Source organism: Larimichthys crocea, chromosome I (assembly GCF_000972845.2).
Source record: "Larimichthys crocea isolate SSNF chromosome I, L_crocea_2.0, whole genome shotgun sequence".
NCBI classification, from domain to species: Eukaryota; Metazoa; Chordata; class Actinopteri; family Sciaenidae; genus Larimichthys; species Larimichthys crocea.
Window position 1 is genome coordinate 41,403,998 of NC_040011.1, and position 14,508 is coordinate 41,418,505.

The 14,508-nt window shown below is 41.6% G+C and overlaps 2 protein-coding genes across 4 annotated transcripts; one reads left to right on the forward strand and one right to left on the reverse strand.

The window, feature by feature from the left end:
• Positions 1-226: 226 nt before the first annotated feature.
• LOC109138427 (uncharacterized) lies at positions 227-4,726 on the reverse strand. Its single transcript, XM_019258502.2, has 2 exons — positions 3,179-4,726; positions 227-2,587 (listed from the first exon to the last, which is right to left on the reverse strand). The coding sequence occupies exons 1-2, from the start codon at positions 3,211-3,213 to the stop codon at positions 1,825-1,827; spliced, it is 798 nt and encodes a 265-aa protein (XP_019114047.1). The 5' UTR covers positions 3,214-4,726; the 3' UTR covers positions 227-1,824.
• A 5,067-nt stretch (positions 4,727-9,793) lies between these two features.
• On the forward strand, positions 9,794-13,443 carry cysltr1 (cysteinyl leukotriene receptor 1). 3 transcript variants are annotated; one of them, XM_027274232.1, is made up of 3 exons: positions 9,794-9,856; positions 10,246-10,447; positions 11,059-13,443. In XM_027274232.1, exon 3 carries the CDS (start codon positions 11,059-11,061, stop codon positions 12,097-12,099), a length of 1,041 nt encoding a protein of 346 aa, XP_027130033.1. In that variant the 5' UTR covers positions 9,794-9,856; positions 10,246-10,447; the 3' UTR covers positions 12,100-13,443. The 3 variants fall into 3 exon arrangements, with proteins under 3 accessions (XP_027130033.1, XP_019114034.1, XP_010731237.2); XM_019258489.2 differs by lacking the exon at positions 9,794-9,856 and having other exon boundaries at positions 9,985-10,447; positions 11,056-13,443; XM_010732935.3 differs by lacking the exon at positions 9,794-9,856 and having other exon boundaries at positions 9,987-10,447.
• Positions 13,444-14,508: the final 1,065 nt, after the last annotated feature.

The window sequence follows — 14,508 nt, forward strand, 5'->3', positions numbered from 1 at the left end:
AGCCAGTGTGAAAAACTGTAACAGGTAGCGACAGGCTACAGATGTCTCCATAAGTCCCCATGTTAAAATGACTTCACAGCAGAAATAAACATGTTTACAACCTGGTACAAAAAACAGTTTTGGTCTCTATAACTAATTTACCAGCTCATGACAACTGTACTGAGGCTGTACCATTTAACTCACCTGTTCAGATGATATTAAGGCTTAAACGTATGCAGAATTAACAGTGTGGATGCTTTGATTGACAGGTAGGTGTACCCAGGCACCTTAGGATCAGGAGGCCTGATGATCTTTGCTGATATTCAGATTAGCTGGTAGGCAGAAGAAGCAGTACATCCAACAGGGTGACGTCACTCCCACTCTGTCCATTCTTTATACCGTCATTGGGTTCAGTCAAGATGTTTGTGACGTTGTCCTGTAATTTCGTGGTAGAGAAAGTCTCTCTGTGTTCTCTGTAACTAATTTTCACAGCACACGGTCCTCTCCTCTGGTTCTGGTTTCTTGAAAGTTTCAAGTGCATGAATGAACCTTGACACGGTAAAGAGGACAAACAGGATCTATTGTTAATTTTAACAGTCTGACCTCCCACATTGTTTACTCATGACTGACAGCCCCGGTGCCAAAGTACACTGTGCAGGTCCACCACTGCCAAGCAGAGAGCATCATGGGTAAGAAGCTACCACCGGTGTTCCCATCCTCTTCACCCTGTTGTTCCTCAGTTGATTAGTTCCAGGAACACTTGAAGTTGCTCGTGCACCCTCACACATGTACGAACCAACACACACTGAAGCAGCCATAATAATTAGTTCAGTGCAGTAGCTCCCTCCTCTTCAGGCTTTTGCAGACAGTTGCTTTGTGCTTCCCTCTGCTGGACACAGCTCACAACACACCAATAAAATACTCCCAAATTCAGCTGTCTGACTCATACTTTGTGTCTGCGCTGACTCTATATTAGTAGTTTTCCTCCTCATCGGTCAGAGTGACAGCACAGACGTTTGTCAGCAGTGACTGTGGTGTGTGACTTATTTCACAAATGCAAACAGCTCATATGAACACAGGATGTACATCTTTGATCTTCTAATCAAATCTGAAGCAAGGATGACTGTGATGGCAAAGCCACAATGTGGCCGAGTACCACTTCCATGTGTTTTGTAGCATTTTATCCACAAATGCTTTTCCACTCTCTCTCTCTGTGTCTGTATTATCTGAACAGTAGCTAGCTGAGTAATTGCATGGATGGCAGACATTAAACAAGTTAAACTGCAGCAGCATTACAATTAAGTCAATTGTGTTTGTGTTTCGTGTTCGGGCCTCAGTTTTTCTGTATAAACGTCGGGCTGCAGAAAAACGTAAACAGAGACATGTGAACTTTTAGTCACTGAATGAAACATGACATCAACAGAACACATTTCAACACACATTAGAGAGCAGCGTGGACTAAAACTGTGCAGAAGATGCTGCAGCGCAGTGTTGACATGCTGCTGTCTGTGTTACATTTTATTTGAACATCTTTTCTTGGGCTGTCTGCCAGATCAAACAGCTTCGAGGCCGCCGGTTGAGAGCATGTTCACGATATGTAAAACAGACTTTAATCCCTTACTGATAAAATGTGAGATCAGCTTACTTTAACGGCATAGCAAACTTTGGCTACATAAATACACTAGTCTCACTTCATGGAGCATATAAACTCATGTTACTCAAGATATCTAATACAAATATTAAACATTATTATAAATGCAGTAAAATAAATATGACAAGATAGGGCGGCATGGTGGTGCAGTGGTTAGCACCGCCACCTTTTGGTTGGATTCACAGCTGACGCTTTTAGTGGAAGAAGCTCTTTCTCTTTTGTGGTCTGCTATAGAGGACAGCATAATGCAGCCATAAATTCACCAGCCATAACGTCCTCCTCAGGAAAGAAGACAAAGCTGGAAGGGAGGAAAGGTCCAGAAAGGAAGTTTGAGAGTTTTGTAGTGTTGAAGAATAAGTCTGATGTTTAGACTCCTGTGAAAGTTTTAAGTGGAGCGAGAACCAAAGTTCCAGCAGCACAAGTATCCAAACTAGGTTGCAGCTGAGCTGTGCCCAGCGAGACGTCCTGTATCTCCGAGTCTGTTGAGGCCAGCGTGACACCAATGTGGCCTCAAGTCCCAGCAGCCCCAGCAGGAGCAGAGAGGCCAGGTGGTGAGCATCAAGCAGCTGCTGACAGAGCATGCTCACAGCCTCCCTCCACCAAACTGATCCCTCCACCTTAATCTCATATCCTGCCTCCTCAGTCCACCAGGTCAGAGTCGATCCCAGCCGAAGCATCCAGTGCAGCAGCACGAGACTGTCTGTGAGAGCCAGCTGGCCCAGGAACACGGTGGACGGCTTGGTGGAGATGTGAGGGGAGCGCAGCAGCAACAGGACCCGCAGGCCAAATAAACTACCCACCAGCAGGGGGAGGTCCGCACTATGGGGGAACAGCAGCACCGTCACCAGCTTCAGCAGCAAGAACAGACGCAGCCATGCTTTGGGGGTCAAGAACCCTCCTTCTGTCACTGAACCGGGCCAGCACCAAGAGCTTATTTTCCACGTTGACTTGTCTGATCTGCAGAGAGTTCAACACATGAAGCTCAATGTGATGCTATCTTATTTTGGTCTCTTCAGTATAAACATTCATGCATATTTCTCTGCTCCACCCAGTCATAGACATGCAGACACACACATTATACCTGGTTCATTTTTATGAGCATGCTACAGTGTAAGCAGACAAATCAAGTCATATAATGTGTGTTAGTTTAAACCTCACCTGGAATTTATCTACTCTACTCAAGCTTTATTATGAAAGAACTGAACATAAAGAAGCCTCATAAACCATGACACTTTAAAAGTACAGTAAGTAATCCGGTTTCTGAATGTCAACAATTAAAAACAGTCGGAAAAGCTTCTTTTCAATGAGGCAACGTAACGTACAGCATTTGCCAGATGTAGTACTTTACAGATAGCAGGCATATGGAAGACATTGTCTGAAAAGCTCTGGGTATTTCACTGAATTTTAGATGTTTAACTCTGTTTATTATAGCAACTTTTAAATTCAAGCATCTCCTCAGCTCCCCATAGTGAGTTCTTCATATCCAGAACGTCCATCGTTCAACAGCCCATTCAACAAAGAATTTAATCTCAGTTGTGCGCGACTCACCTGTGTATTGGCAGGAGGTTGAGGATGAAATTCATTGTCCTATTTCACCTGGTTGAGGGCTGATTCGTATGTTTTTATTCCCACGTCAGCCCCTCTTCTCGAAGAGGCTGAGGGAGAGAGTGTGTGAGGAGTCCCATCTCTCTTCCCTTTATCAATGCCAGTCTAAGTGTAAATGTCATAATGTCTCGTCTGGAGGAGAGCCAGACTACAGCTGACTCACATTCTAGGAAAAACTGTGCCCGGGGGTATTCCCTGCGTCACTGACATCAGTGGAAACCTGTGAGACTTTGTTTTTTTCCATGCATCACAGAGCCAGAAAAGGAGTTTTGGTGCCAGGGAGTGAGCTGCCAAGATGCCTTGCATGCATTCAGACAAGGATCAAGGAACCAGTGGTGAAGAGCCTTTAATATTAACATCAGTAAAGACTCCCCAAACTAAATAACTCATTATAATCACAGAAAGAAAGCAATGAGCGTTTCTGCAGCCCATTATCAATTATTGAAGGATTTGCGTAGGAGTAACAACCTACATGTGTTGTTAGTATTTTGACTGTTGTTTTAGGGCAGGCAAGGTGAAACACATCCGTATCCATAACAACTAGGGTGCGATCACAATGTGACTAAAGTGACTAATTTACATTGCTTAATTCATTAGTTGGTGCATGTCTGATGGTTGACTGGGATCAGGTGGCTTTAGTTTTAGTTTGGCGAGCATAACACAGACGGATGATGGTGTTTTAACAGGCCAGGTTTGTGAGTAAGTGTGTATCACACAATCTGAAGAGTGTGTGTGTGTGTGTGTGTGTGTGTGCTCTGGTATGAACATCTTTGCCAAATACAACAGGAAAAGACAGGGGTGTATCACTCAGTAAAAGTTTAGATCTAGGGTGAAGAACAAAGACCAAGCCTTGAACTCACACCATTTCCACACCTACTTAAACACACCTTCTCCGTTTACTTCCTCTTTGACTCACATCCCTCCCCCTAAACTGCTTTTTCCCACACTTTCTGTATTTTATTCCATAAAACACTGGAGCGTTAAACGCCACCATCCAACACCGATCCACCTCCAATCTCTTCAATCCATCCGTTTCTACCCTCATGCCTTACCCTTCCTCCCCCCCCGATCACTCATCCCTCAACCCTCATCTCTCAGCTCTTACATCCTGCTCCTCCCTCCTGCAGTGCATCATCTTTCTGAATTCATATCCATACGGTGTGGTCTTTGTAAGTGAACCAACAAATGCTCTGACGCATTCATGGTCTTAAAGAGCAAAAATATTAAGTCGAACAACATAAACAAGATGATACATTTAGCAGGAAAGCCCTCAGGTTTATGAGAAAGTTTTCCCATAAACACTATGAAGTCAACATTTTTGTTTTTGTAATGTGACAACTCTGGTTTATGACTAAACACCTGCAAAACTTTAAGACGTTCCCATCAGCCTCAGCTGGACTAATGTTAATTAGCAAATATCAGCATGTTAACACTCTAAAGTAAGATGTTAAAGGTGGTAAACGTTATACAGTACATGCTAAACATCACTCTGTTGGCACTGACGTTGTTTGGTAGCATGAGCATTTAGTTCAAAGCACCAATGTGCCTTAGTACTATAGAAATTATACAAATTATGTGATTTGGCAAAAATAATGTTAGATTTTCTAATTTCTTTGGGTTATTGGTGTTCATGGAAAGGTTATTTGATGATTGTATTTTAATTATTATCTATCAAGGAAAGGTTATTTGATGATTGTATTTTAATTATTATCTATCAATTTGTGCATAAACTCTAAAATCTGCTGTTTTTTATTTATAAAAAGAAAAAAAAAGTTTGATCTAGCTTGTGTGACGGCCTCAAGACTTTGTTGTACTGGCCTGTCCCTGTTTCTTTCAGGTCTTCTTGATGGTTTGGCCTCTCCAGCCTCGTTGACTGGCTGATGTCACCCGCTCTCAACCCTTATGAGCTGGATAGAGATGAAGAAGAAAGCTGGCACCTTCCAGGAACCCACTTTGGTATGGTTGTTGTTTGTGTTTAGTGTAGCCTTATTTCGTGTTACACAAAGGTTTAGGTTAGTGCACATAGAGCACTCAACACCCACACTTACTTCTGATTGCTAATGCAGCGCTGTATGGATTGCTTTCAAAACTCAGTTGCTAAGTGCTTTACAATAAAGCAGAACACAATAAAAACAACCACAATGACAAACAATGACAATGAGCTGAAAGCAATAAATCAATAAAATGTCATATAAAACGTAAATAGATCAACTAAAGGCTCATTTTAAAAAGTGCATTTGTCTTTTGAAAAGTTAACACGGTGTTAGTGGCCCTGATGTCGTCAGGCAGAGTCAGTCACCTTTATGCAAATATCTGGACCAAGGAACAACCAGGATCAGCATCATCAGCATTAAGCTGCAGAAAACATCCTGAAGCCAGTTTAGAAGGTTTCCAGCTTTTTGGAAGTGGGTCACAACTTAGATAGATCTGAGTATCGTCTGCATAAAAATGGAAATTAATATCATGTTTACAAATAATGTGACTTGGGGAGAGTGTAAAATGTAAAACAGAATTGGACCTAGCACTGAGCCTTGAGGCACCCCACAGTGAACAACAGTTGTAGATGATCTGCCGTCAGCAATGCCTGTCTCTATTTCAGAGGTCAGATCTCCAGACAGTCCAAGAGGATCTCATGTTGCACTCAAATTCAAGAGAACCAGACTGAAAGTGTGGCTGCTATCGGCTGCAAGCAATAAGTTGTTCAAAACCTTGAGCACTACAGTCTCAGCGCTGTGTTACTTTCTAAAAATGAGATTGAAAGTTGGCTTAAATTGTTATTTAACGAATATGTTTTGGTTCAATTAAATGCTTGTTATGCTATGTGGAGTTTGTATCTGTATCAGCTCTGTGATGAACCCGTCCATGGTGTACCGTACCTTAATAGCAGCTGGGATAGGCTCCAGCTCCTGATAAGGATAAGCGGTTATGGAAGATAGATGGATGGATAATTCAAAATAGCAACTTCAAAGCTGAAAAATTTGTACAGACATGACAAACATGATGGGATACAAATAATTTAAGAAGAATACACCCATGGTGGCTGTAATCCTTACACCAACACAGATGACAGTCGCTAAAAATACTGCCTAATGACTCATGATCAGGCTTAACCTTCATGTAAACTGACTCTTTTGTATCTTCACAAACAAAGTCTTCAAGTAGGTCTTCTCTTTTCCCCACTGTCAAGCTAGATATGCTTATCTGACTTTGTGTGTTTGTTTACACTCTAATTTGTACTATTCTGGTTTCAAGGCCTGAAGCCATTTCTCTTCCACTCATCAGAAGAATGAAGCAATACAACAAACAACATGTAGCAGCAATAGATAATTTGCTCTCTGGCTTTAATGGTTTATCGTATTTTGTAAAGCAGCCCAATAAACTACTTTTACAAAATATATAATATTAACTTAAGTACGAATGATTCTTCCACTGACCTGAAGCATCCAGGATGTATAAAACATCATCTTTACATCAGATAACGGACACACACGCTCCTGTATGTGCAATGTCAGCACCCAGGAAACCACAAGTTTTAAATGTTGTCTGTAAGCTCTTTGGTTCTCACAGAAGTACTGGCATGGTCCTATCTCTGTGCACAACTTTTTGAAACACTTCTGAGATGAACAATGCATTATAGTGATAAAGTGACCTACATTAACATCCTGTTCTGCAGGGTGTTACCATTTTTGTCAGAACAACAAAAAAGATCATTTAAATTACAATAGCTGTCAATTTAAGCAGACCCCCCGGGGTTAAGTCCCTCAACTCCATAAATCAGTCCGTTAAATAATGACAAATGTAACATAAATTAACTGAGATTGAAAATGAAATTAGCCGAGACACACAGTGTCGTGGATCTCAACGTGATTATTGATGTGTTATTGAAGCTCAAGCGAAGGAGCTGCTCTCACTTCCATGAAAGGAGTGGTGCTGACTCTAAAGCACAGAAGCTGCTGGGCCGAGGTCAAATATGCAGGGTGCTTCTATCCAGTAAACAAAAGTTCAGATGTGTTTATGTCTAAATGATATGTGGTTAGTTGATATACATAAACTATGACTGCTTTCTATCTACCACTTCTATGGGTAAGTTACAGTAAGCTGGAGCAACAGAAAAATGCAGTATTTCCCCAGAATATTAAAATTTTAATCACAATAAAAGCGAATAAGATTGCTTGTGTTGCTCCGTAGCTCTTGAATAAGTTGATCTGTTAACCATATCATTAAAAGGTGATTATATGTCAATGTTATATTTCACTAATATATTAGTGAAGTTGAAGATGAGGCAACTAAAATGACTTGGATAAACTCTGTGGAGAAATTAATTAATTCAGCCTTTTATTTCACCAAGCTCTTGCTCAGTCAGTCTCTTCTTTTACCTTCTTAGCTTCCTCCGCCAACGTACCCATTGTTTGCTTCGCCTCTGTCATTATGCCCATAGAGGCTGCCAAGCCTGGTTACATGATTCTCTTAGCCAGCTCCCGTTCTGGCACGACACCAGTTTCCTGTTATCATTCACGTGTGACGTGATAGAACCCGGAGCACGAAACTTACATAGTGCAGGAAAAACAGGCATACGGGGCATGACAGAGACACCATTCACCTGATTACAAGTCAGTGTAACATAAAATTATTTAAAATCTGTGATTTTATGGTAGAAAAGTTACACTGTGCTTCTTCAAACTTAAACTTTGTATTTCTGTTTCAAGGAAACCAATATTGACTGTCAATGGTAGACAGCATGCAAACACTATCCCTCTGTGGTTTGCATGGAGTTACACCCTGTTATGCTTCTTCTAGGTTTTACCAAAGCCATAACAATGAAGTACATGCAGCATGCCGCTTGCCAGAATGAATTATTTACATGATTTTATCAGCCTCAGTTGTGGCTTTTGCAGGTACAGTGCAGGGCCAGCCCATTTTACCTTGGAATCACATCCATAGTGATTCTGCAGCTTTTGTTTTCTTTAAAATCTGTGGAGGAGGCCTGAGTTGGCATTCAGCTGCAAGAGAGAGAGAGAGAGAGAGAGAGAGGTGTGGGGATGTCTCAGGAGAGCAGTACCAGGTGAGTTGATGGACACAGCTGGAAAGTGGTTGTGTAATCACTCCTTCCTTTTTTAACACAGTAGTGTGCTGGACTGGACAAACAGACTGGTGTGCAGGTGCAGGAGATGCCGAGAAGCCAAAAGCACCAACATTTCTTCAGACAAGAAAACATTTATATACTGCATTGAATTGTTTGTCTGAAAAAATGCCTGTAACTGTGCTGAGAACCCACCCATCCAGTGAGACTTGCTGTAATATCCAATGCAAGAAGTGGCAGGCAGAAGTTAAGGGTGTGGATGTGCCTGCCGTCAAAACAGACCTGTTAATGTTTGCCTTTATATCAACTGTAACGCTCATCTGATAACTGACTTCTCATACGAGTAATCGCTACATGAATGTGCCTCTTCCTTGTATGTACTTGCTCACTGGCACTCCTAAATGGAACAGAGCCGGTATTTGCTACAATTTGTGAGCATTTTTTTTCAAACAGTAAACAATATCCTGGAAAGCTGAGTTGCTAAATACCATTTAGTGAATAGAGTAAATCCACTCATGCATTAATAAAAACAAGATATTGGCTGGGAGGATGCACTCACTGTGGTGTTTATCGTGTGTTTCAGATTCCCACCCACATTATTGGATTTTGCAGATCACTCCAATTAGGATTACACAATGCAGCCACTCCAGCACATCCACCATTTGTTGTCAACCAGCTGCAGAAAGTGTGATTTCACTTATAAATAACCTGTTGATGACGCAGTTTAGTTGAAATGTTTGACGTTCCACCAAGTAGCATCACACGATGAGATCAGTAAACAAAAGCTGGTACTTCAGAAAACTTAAAATGAGATTACTCAGAAACTACAAATGCACTTCCTCGGAATTATCTAAACATTTATCCCAGCAGTGTTGCACTTAGTACGCTATAAGGCTACCCGGTAATAGATAAAAACAAGTCTGATCATGTAGATTAAGTGTGTTGATACAGATATCTTCTGAGTGCAAGTGGCAGTGAATGTTTGTCTTTGCTGGTGTCAACCCACTAAATGACTTATAACTTAATTATCCTGCCCTTCTGCGACTCTGGCCTTTCAGCTGCAAGAATGAGCATCCAGATTTCCAGTGCAGTATCCGCAACTGTAAATCACCCTAATTGGCAACATCAAAAAGGAAATGCTGGACATTAACTGACAAGTCTTACATAATTACCATCATACACCATCAGTCAGTTAAAAAAAAAAAAACGTTGTTGGCTGACTCATGTCTTTGTTTCATCACGTCTGATCGCAGGGTCGCGACATACAGCATGTTCTTGACTTGTTTCTATCAAAAGCTGGACAAAACCCAATAGATTGCTTAACAAGGCTGTGCCTCAACGCATTCAGAAATTCAGTAGTAGAAGTGAATCATCAATGTATGGCTACGTCACTTATGTAAGGTGAACACATGCCAAAAGATACTGTTGACATGTACCTCTTAGGTTTCAGTATAAACATACACGTTAGAGGAAAACTGGTTCTGTATTTGTGGATTTACAGGTAGAGCAACAATCAGCTGAGGCTTACACCTTGGGAACATGTGAGTGGATGGGAATAAAAGTCTTAGAGGAAATATTATCAGGGCAGAGATGGTAATGTGAGAGCCCGCATGATTAGTTGGGCAACTTCTAGAGCAATCTGATAACAAGAGTACAACTTTCACTGTTTGTTCATTTTACTTTCATTTACCGTAAATGTGTGGCTGCATGGCTGCCAAGAAGAAGCAGTTACATTTTGTACACAGGTAGCCTAAATATGTGTGTATATGTTTAATGTATTTTCTTATTGCTGTTTACATCTGCTGTGTTTATACGGCTGTAACATGGATTGTGGGCGACTATTTATCAGAAGTCTGAGAAGGAGCCTTGAGCTTCTTGTGTGTTTCACCTCTGCGTGGTTTGTAACAGTCTCACTGGGCTTGATCAGCAGAAAAGAAGACTTCAGTCCTACTTTGAGGATCTGAGGGAGGCAGGCACCTGCTGCACAGTCCCCCCTCCCACTACTGACGTGACATCTGGCATATGAGGCGAAGAGGTGGAGAGAACAGTCAGTGAAGCGGCGTTGCTGTTGTGCACATCAGGAAGATCAACAGACAGGCTGCATCATTCTGGCACCAGACAGGAATTCAACAGTAAGCAGCATTTGGTGGAGTTTGATTTTTATCACTTTGAAACTAAATGTATTTATTTCTCTATGATGTTTCAGTTTGGTTAAAGAGAAGTAAACGGCAGCTAATATTATATTAGAGAATGTAACCATAATGTACATCCGGTGTTTGCAATGTGGACAGTTTATGTTTATACTGCAGAAAATCTCTTTGATGCATGCGTTAATGAATGAATCTGTACATAAGTGCATTAGAGCTGAGCATATTAGGTAAAGTGCATTCACGGGATGCTTTTTATACCATTGATCATGAGGAGAAAATGCATTTTTTATGACCTGATGTGCAGACATACAGACGATGAAGAATTTGCCGTGAGTATGCTGAGCTTTCTGTCAGCAGAAATCATCATTTAAGGGGTTTTCACAGAGTGGATTGCACCGCAAAAGCAGAAATGGATCATTTTCACACAGAAAAATAGCACAACTTTTGTCACGTGACAGGTTAAAAGCCCCAGTTTCCTCCAGTCTACCCTGCAAAATCAGATAAGGATTATCACAGAAGAAAAATCTGCCACCACATCGCGTGTCATCCTTCTTACTATCATGCACTCTTTGATGTGATTTCTCTCTCAGCAGATGCCGATGTGTCAAGTGAATGTGACCAGCGGCGTAGAGAGCAACTGTACTCGCTGTCCGTCCATCGATGACTTCCGTAACCAGGTGTACTCCACAGCCTACTCCCTCATCACTGTGCTGGGTCTGTTTGGGAATGGCTTTGCCCTGGTGGTATTGATCAGAACTTACCGCCAGGGCTCACCCTTCCATGTCTTCATGCTGAACCTGGCTGTATCTGATCTGCTGTGTGTCTTGACGCTGCCACTGCGAGTCCTCTACTATGTCAGACAGGGCCAATGGGACCACGGGGATTTCCTCTGTCGCATCAGCTCCTACACCCTCTATGTAAACCTCTACTGCAGTATTTACTTCATGGCTGCCATGTCCATAACACGATTCTTGGCCATCGTCTTCCCTGTGCAGAACCTGCGCCTGGTGACAGAGAACCGTGCTCGCTTGGTGTGTGCGGGTGTCTGGGTGTTTATCTGTCTTTCATCCTCACCCTTTCTGATGTCTGGCCAGCATTTTGACCCCTGCACCAATAAAACAAAGTGCTTTGAGCCACCACAATGTCAAGATATGAAGAAAATCGTAGTGCTCAACTATTTCTCTCTGGTGATCGGCTTTGCCCTGCCCTTCGTGGTCATCCTGCTCTGCTATGTCGGCATAGTCCGCGCCCTTATGTCCCGCACCCACACTGCCCGACGCCAGAGGGACACGGGCACCAAAGCCATCCGAATGATTGTCATCGTCCTTCTGACATTCCTGATCAGCTTCATGCCGTACCACATACAGCGCACCATCCACCTGAACTTCAAGTCCCGAGATGACACCCCTTGCTCAGAAGTGGTCGCCATGCAGAAGTCTGTGGTGGTGACACTGAGCCTGGCTGCTGCCAATTCATGTTTTGATCCACTGCTTTATTTTTTCTCTGGAGAGGGTTTCCGCAATCGCTTGTCATCCCTGCGCCGGTCAGTGACAGGCAACACCCTGCGCAGCACAGCCAGACTGAAGCCTATCGTGGCCCCAGTGCCTGGAGAAAACCACCAGATGGCCAGTTAAATAGGTTGGGGGGGTCATTAACAAGCATTTTAGGATACGTAGCATGACATGTGCTCTCTTTAACAAACAGGGAAGGAGTTGAGAGAACCAGGGAAAGACGAAAGGAAGAATGAGGGCTGGTTTACTTATGAACAGAGTATTTCAACATTTAAGCCTCAGGAGTATGTTTCCATGTGTCCTTTAAAATATTTATTATTCTGAATATTGTTGAATATTAAGGCGATGTTGATGTTTTGCCTTCCTGTCTGTTATGACAGTCTATTGTGTCCCAAATGTTACGGAAACAGTCGAATCATGAAAAGAAATACATAAATATTAAGTACATCAGTGTGTGAATGTATTGTAGATAACGTAGCAACGTGTTTCTTCAATAATTTAACAACCTGCATAACGACCGTTTATTAATAAGGACTGAACTCTGCTGACTATTTTTTTTTTTATTAGTAAAGGTAGCTATGGTGCCTTATGTAATTACTTTTAATCCATTTGGATTCATATTTGTTGTTTTTGTTCAATTCATTTTATTATTTCTGTGTATGTTTATTGTAAAAAATGATTTGTTGCTTTTATTTTTTTTTTTACCATCTGCACTGTCATCTGTTTTACATTTTAATACATTAACAGTGAGCTCGAGGGGGATTTCAAGACTTGGGAGTGGACCTTTTTAAAAAGGAAATATGTTTATCTGCTTTGTTTTTAAGAGCTAGATAACAAGATCAACAACAGTCTGGACGGTAAATATTAGACTTCTTCCTGCTTTGTTTGTCACAAAGGGAAAAACCCCTAGACTGGGTCTGTCCAAACATATCAAAATTGGCCTGCAAGAACCTCTATGGCTCACTAATTAAAACATTGTACATCATTTGTTTGATCCACACAATTTGTGTTTTTTTTATTTTTTATCACTGTTTCCTGTCTAGATGCTGAGCTAAGATAATTGCTAAGCTGCTGGCTGTGGCTTCATATTTACTGTACAAATAATAGAGTAGTGCTGATCTTCCTTATATTATAACTCTTAGCAAGAAAGTTAATGAGTGAATTTCACACAAAAAAAATGTCTTTAAAGACCTGAAAATATGCCGCTGTGCTCGTGTATGATAAGTATATGTCATGTTATGTATGATATATGTATTAATAAATCATATAGTACGTGTCAGTTCAGTGTGATTGCATGTGTGTCCTCGCTGTCATGGAAATCCACTACATCCATGAAGAGTTACAGACTCTGTCCACTGGGTGTCACACCAGCATATGTATTGTTGTAGTCGTTCGCCAACACATTTAATACTGATCATTCTCTTCATTGCTTTTCTATTATTTATCTCTAATTCACAAAGAAAACAATGTGCTGTTGTTGTTTCAGCATTTTAGGGGAGTTATGGCACACTCTTATAGGTTGAATTGTGTCGAATGCGGCCGTAAAACTGTCTGTATGGTATATAAACTTATTAACCAAAGCTATGAAATATGTTACATTTTGTAGATAAGAGCAAGAGCATAGCCTCATCGTATAAAGCCACATACACACCCTGTTCATCAGAAATACAAAACATGACTAGGAGACCAGACTGCTGAGGACGACCCTGCTGATTAGAACATAGAAGGCCACTGTATTACTACTTCATAAACAGATTATATCAAGCACATGATCGGCGGCCTCCTCCATTTGCACAAAAAGATGTTTGTTTCACTCTGCAAAGCAGCGCAGTCTTAGAGATGGGAGGCTGCGGTTGGTTTCTGTGTTAACGTACCTCACAGCAGAGATACTTACGGTACAGGAAGTAAGGAAAGCCCCTGCTAAGATTTGACTAATTTTGACCAAAGTAGGTTACAGATAACACTGCACCTTATTGCATTGTAGGAGATTACTGAAATAGTTTCATTTCTTTCATCTGTGTTCCATCAGTTTACTGTTTTTCAAGTAATTCAGCCTTAAGAATAAAACTTGTTTGCCTTAAGGGGGAGGAGCCGGCTCAGTTTTGTACATGTGTTAATGCCTACCATGTGAGATCAGAAACAATTGGTGGAGCTCTCCAGGAGAGCTGCTTTTACTGTAGGCGGTCAGCCTTTTCTATCACAATGGCAAATAACTTGAAAGGGCCTTTGTTAGTGGGTAGATTACGGCAAGGCCATGAAACATCAGCTCTGTTTTGGTCTCCACCAACCACTGACGGATAAATACGTCTCTTTAGCAGCTAAATACTCTGTTATGTTCACCAGCTTGGGGCAGGCAGAGTAAATTGGGTTCATTAGAGCTAAGACTTTCTTGAAAACAACTGCCTGCTACAGCTGAGACCACCAAAAGTGGATCATAGCACCAAAACAATAAGCTGAAAATGAGCTGAAAGATGCTCTTGAAGGACAGAGGCAGACGATGACAACTCTCTGCGGGTTTGGTCATCCGCTGTT

Coding starts and splice junctions, on each gene's coding strand:
- cysltr1 (XM_027274232.1), top strand. CDS start 11,059: ATGCCGATGTGTCAAGTGAATGTGACCAGCGGCGTAGAGAGCAACTGT.
- LOC109138427 (XM_019258502.2), bottom strand. CDS start 3,213: ATGAATTTCATCCTCAACCTCCTGCCAATACACAG. Junction 2,588..3,178: donor AACCTCCTGCCAATACACAG/GTGAGTCGCGCA, acceptor AACTCTCTGCAG/ATCAGACAAGTCAACGTGGA.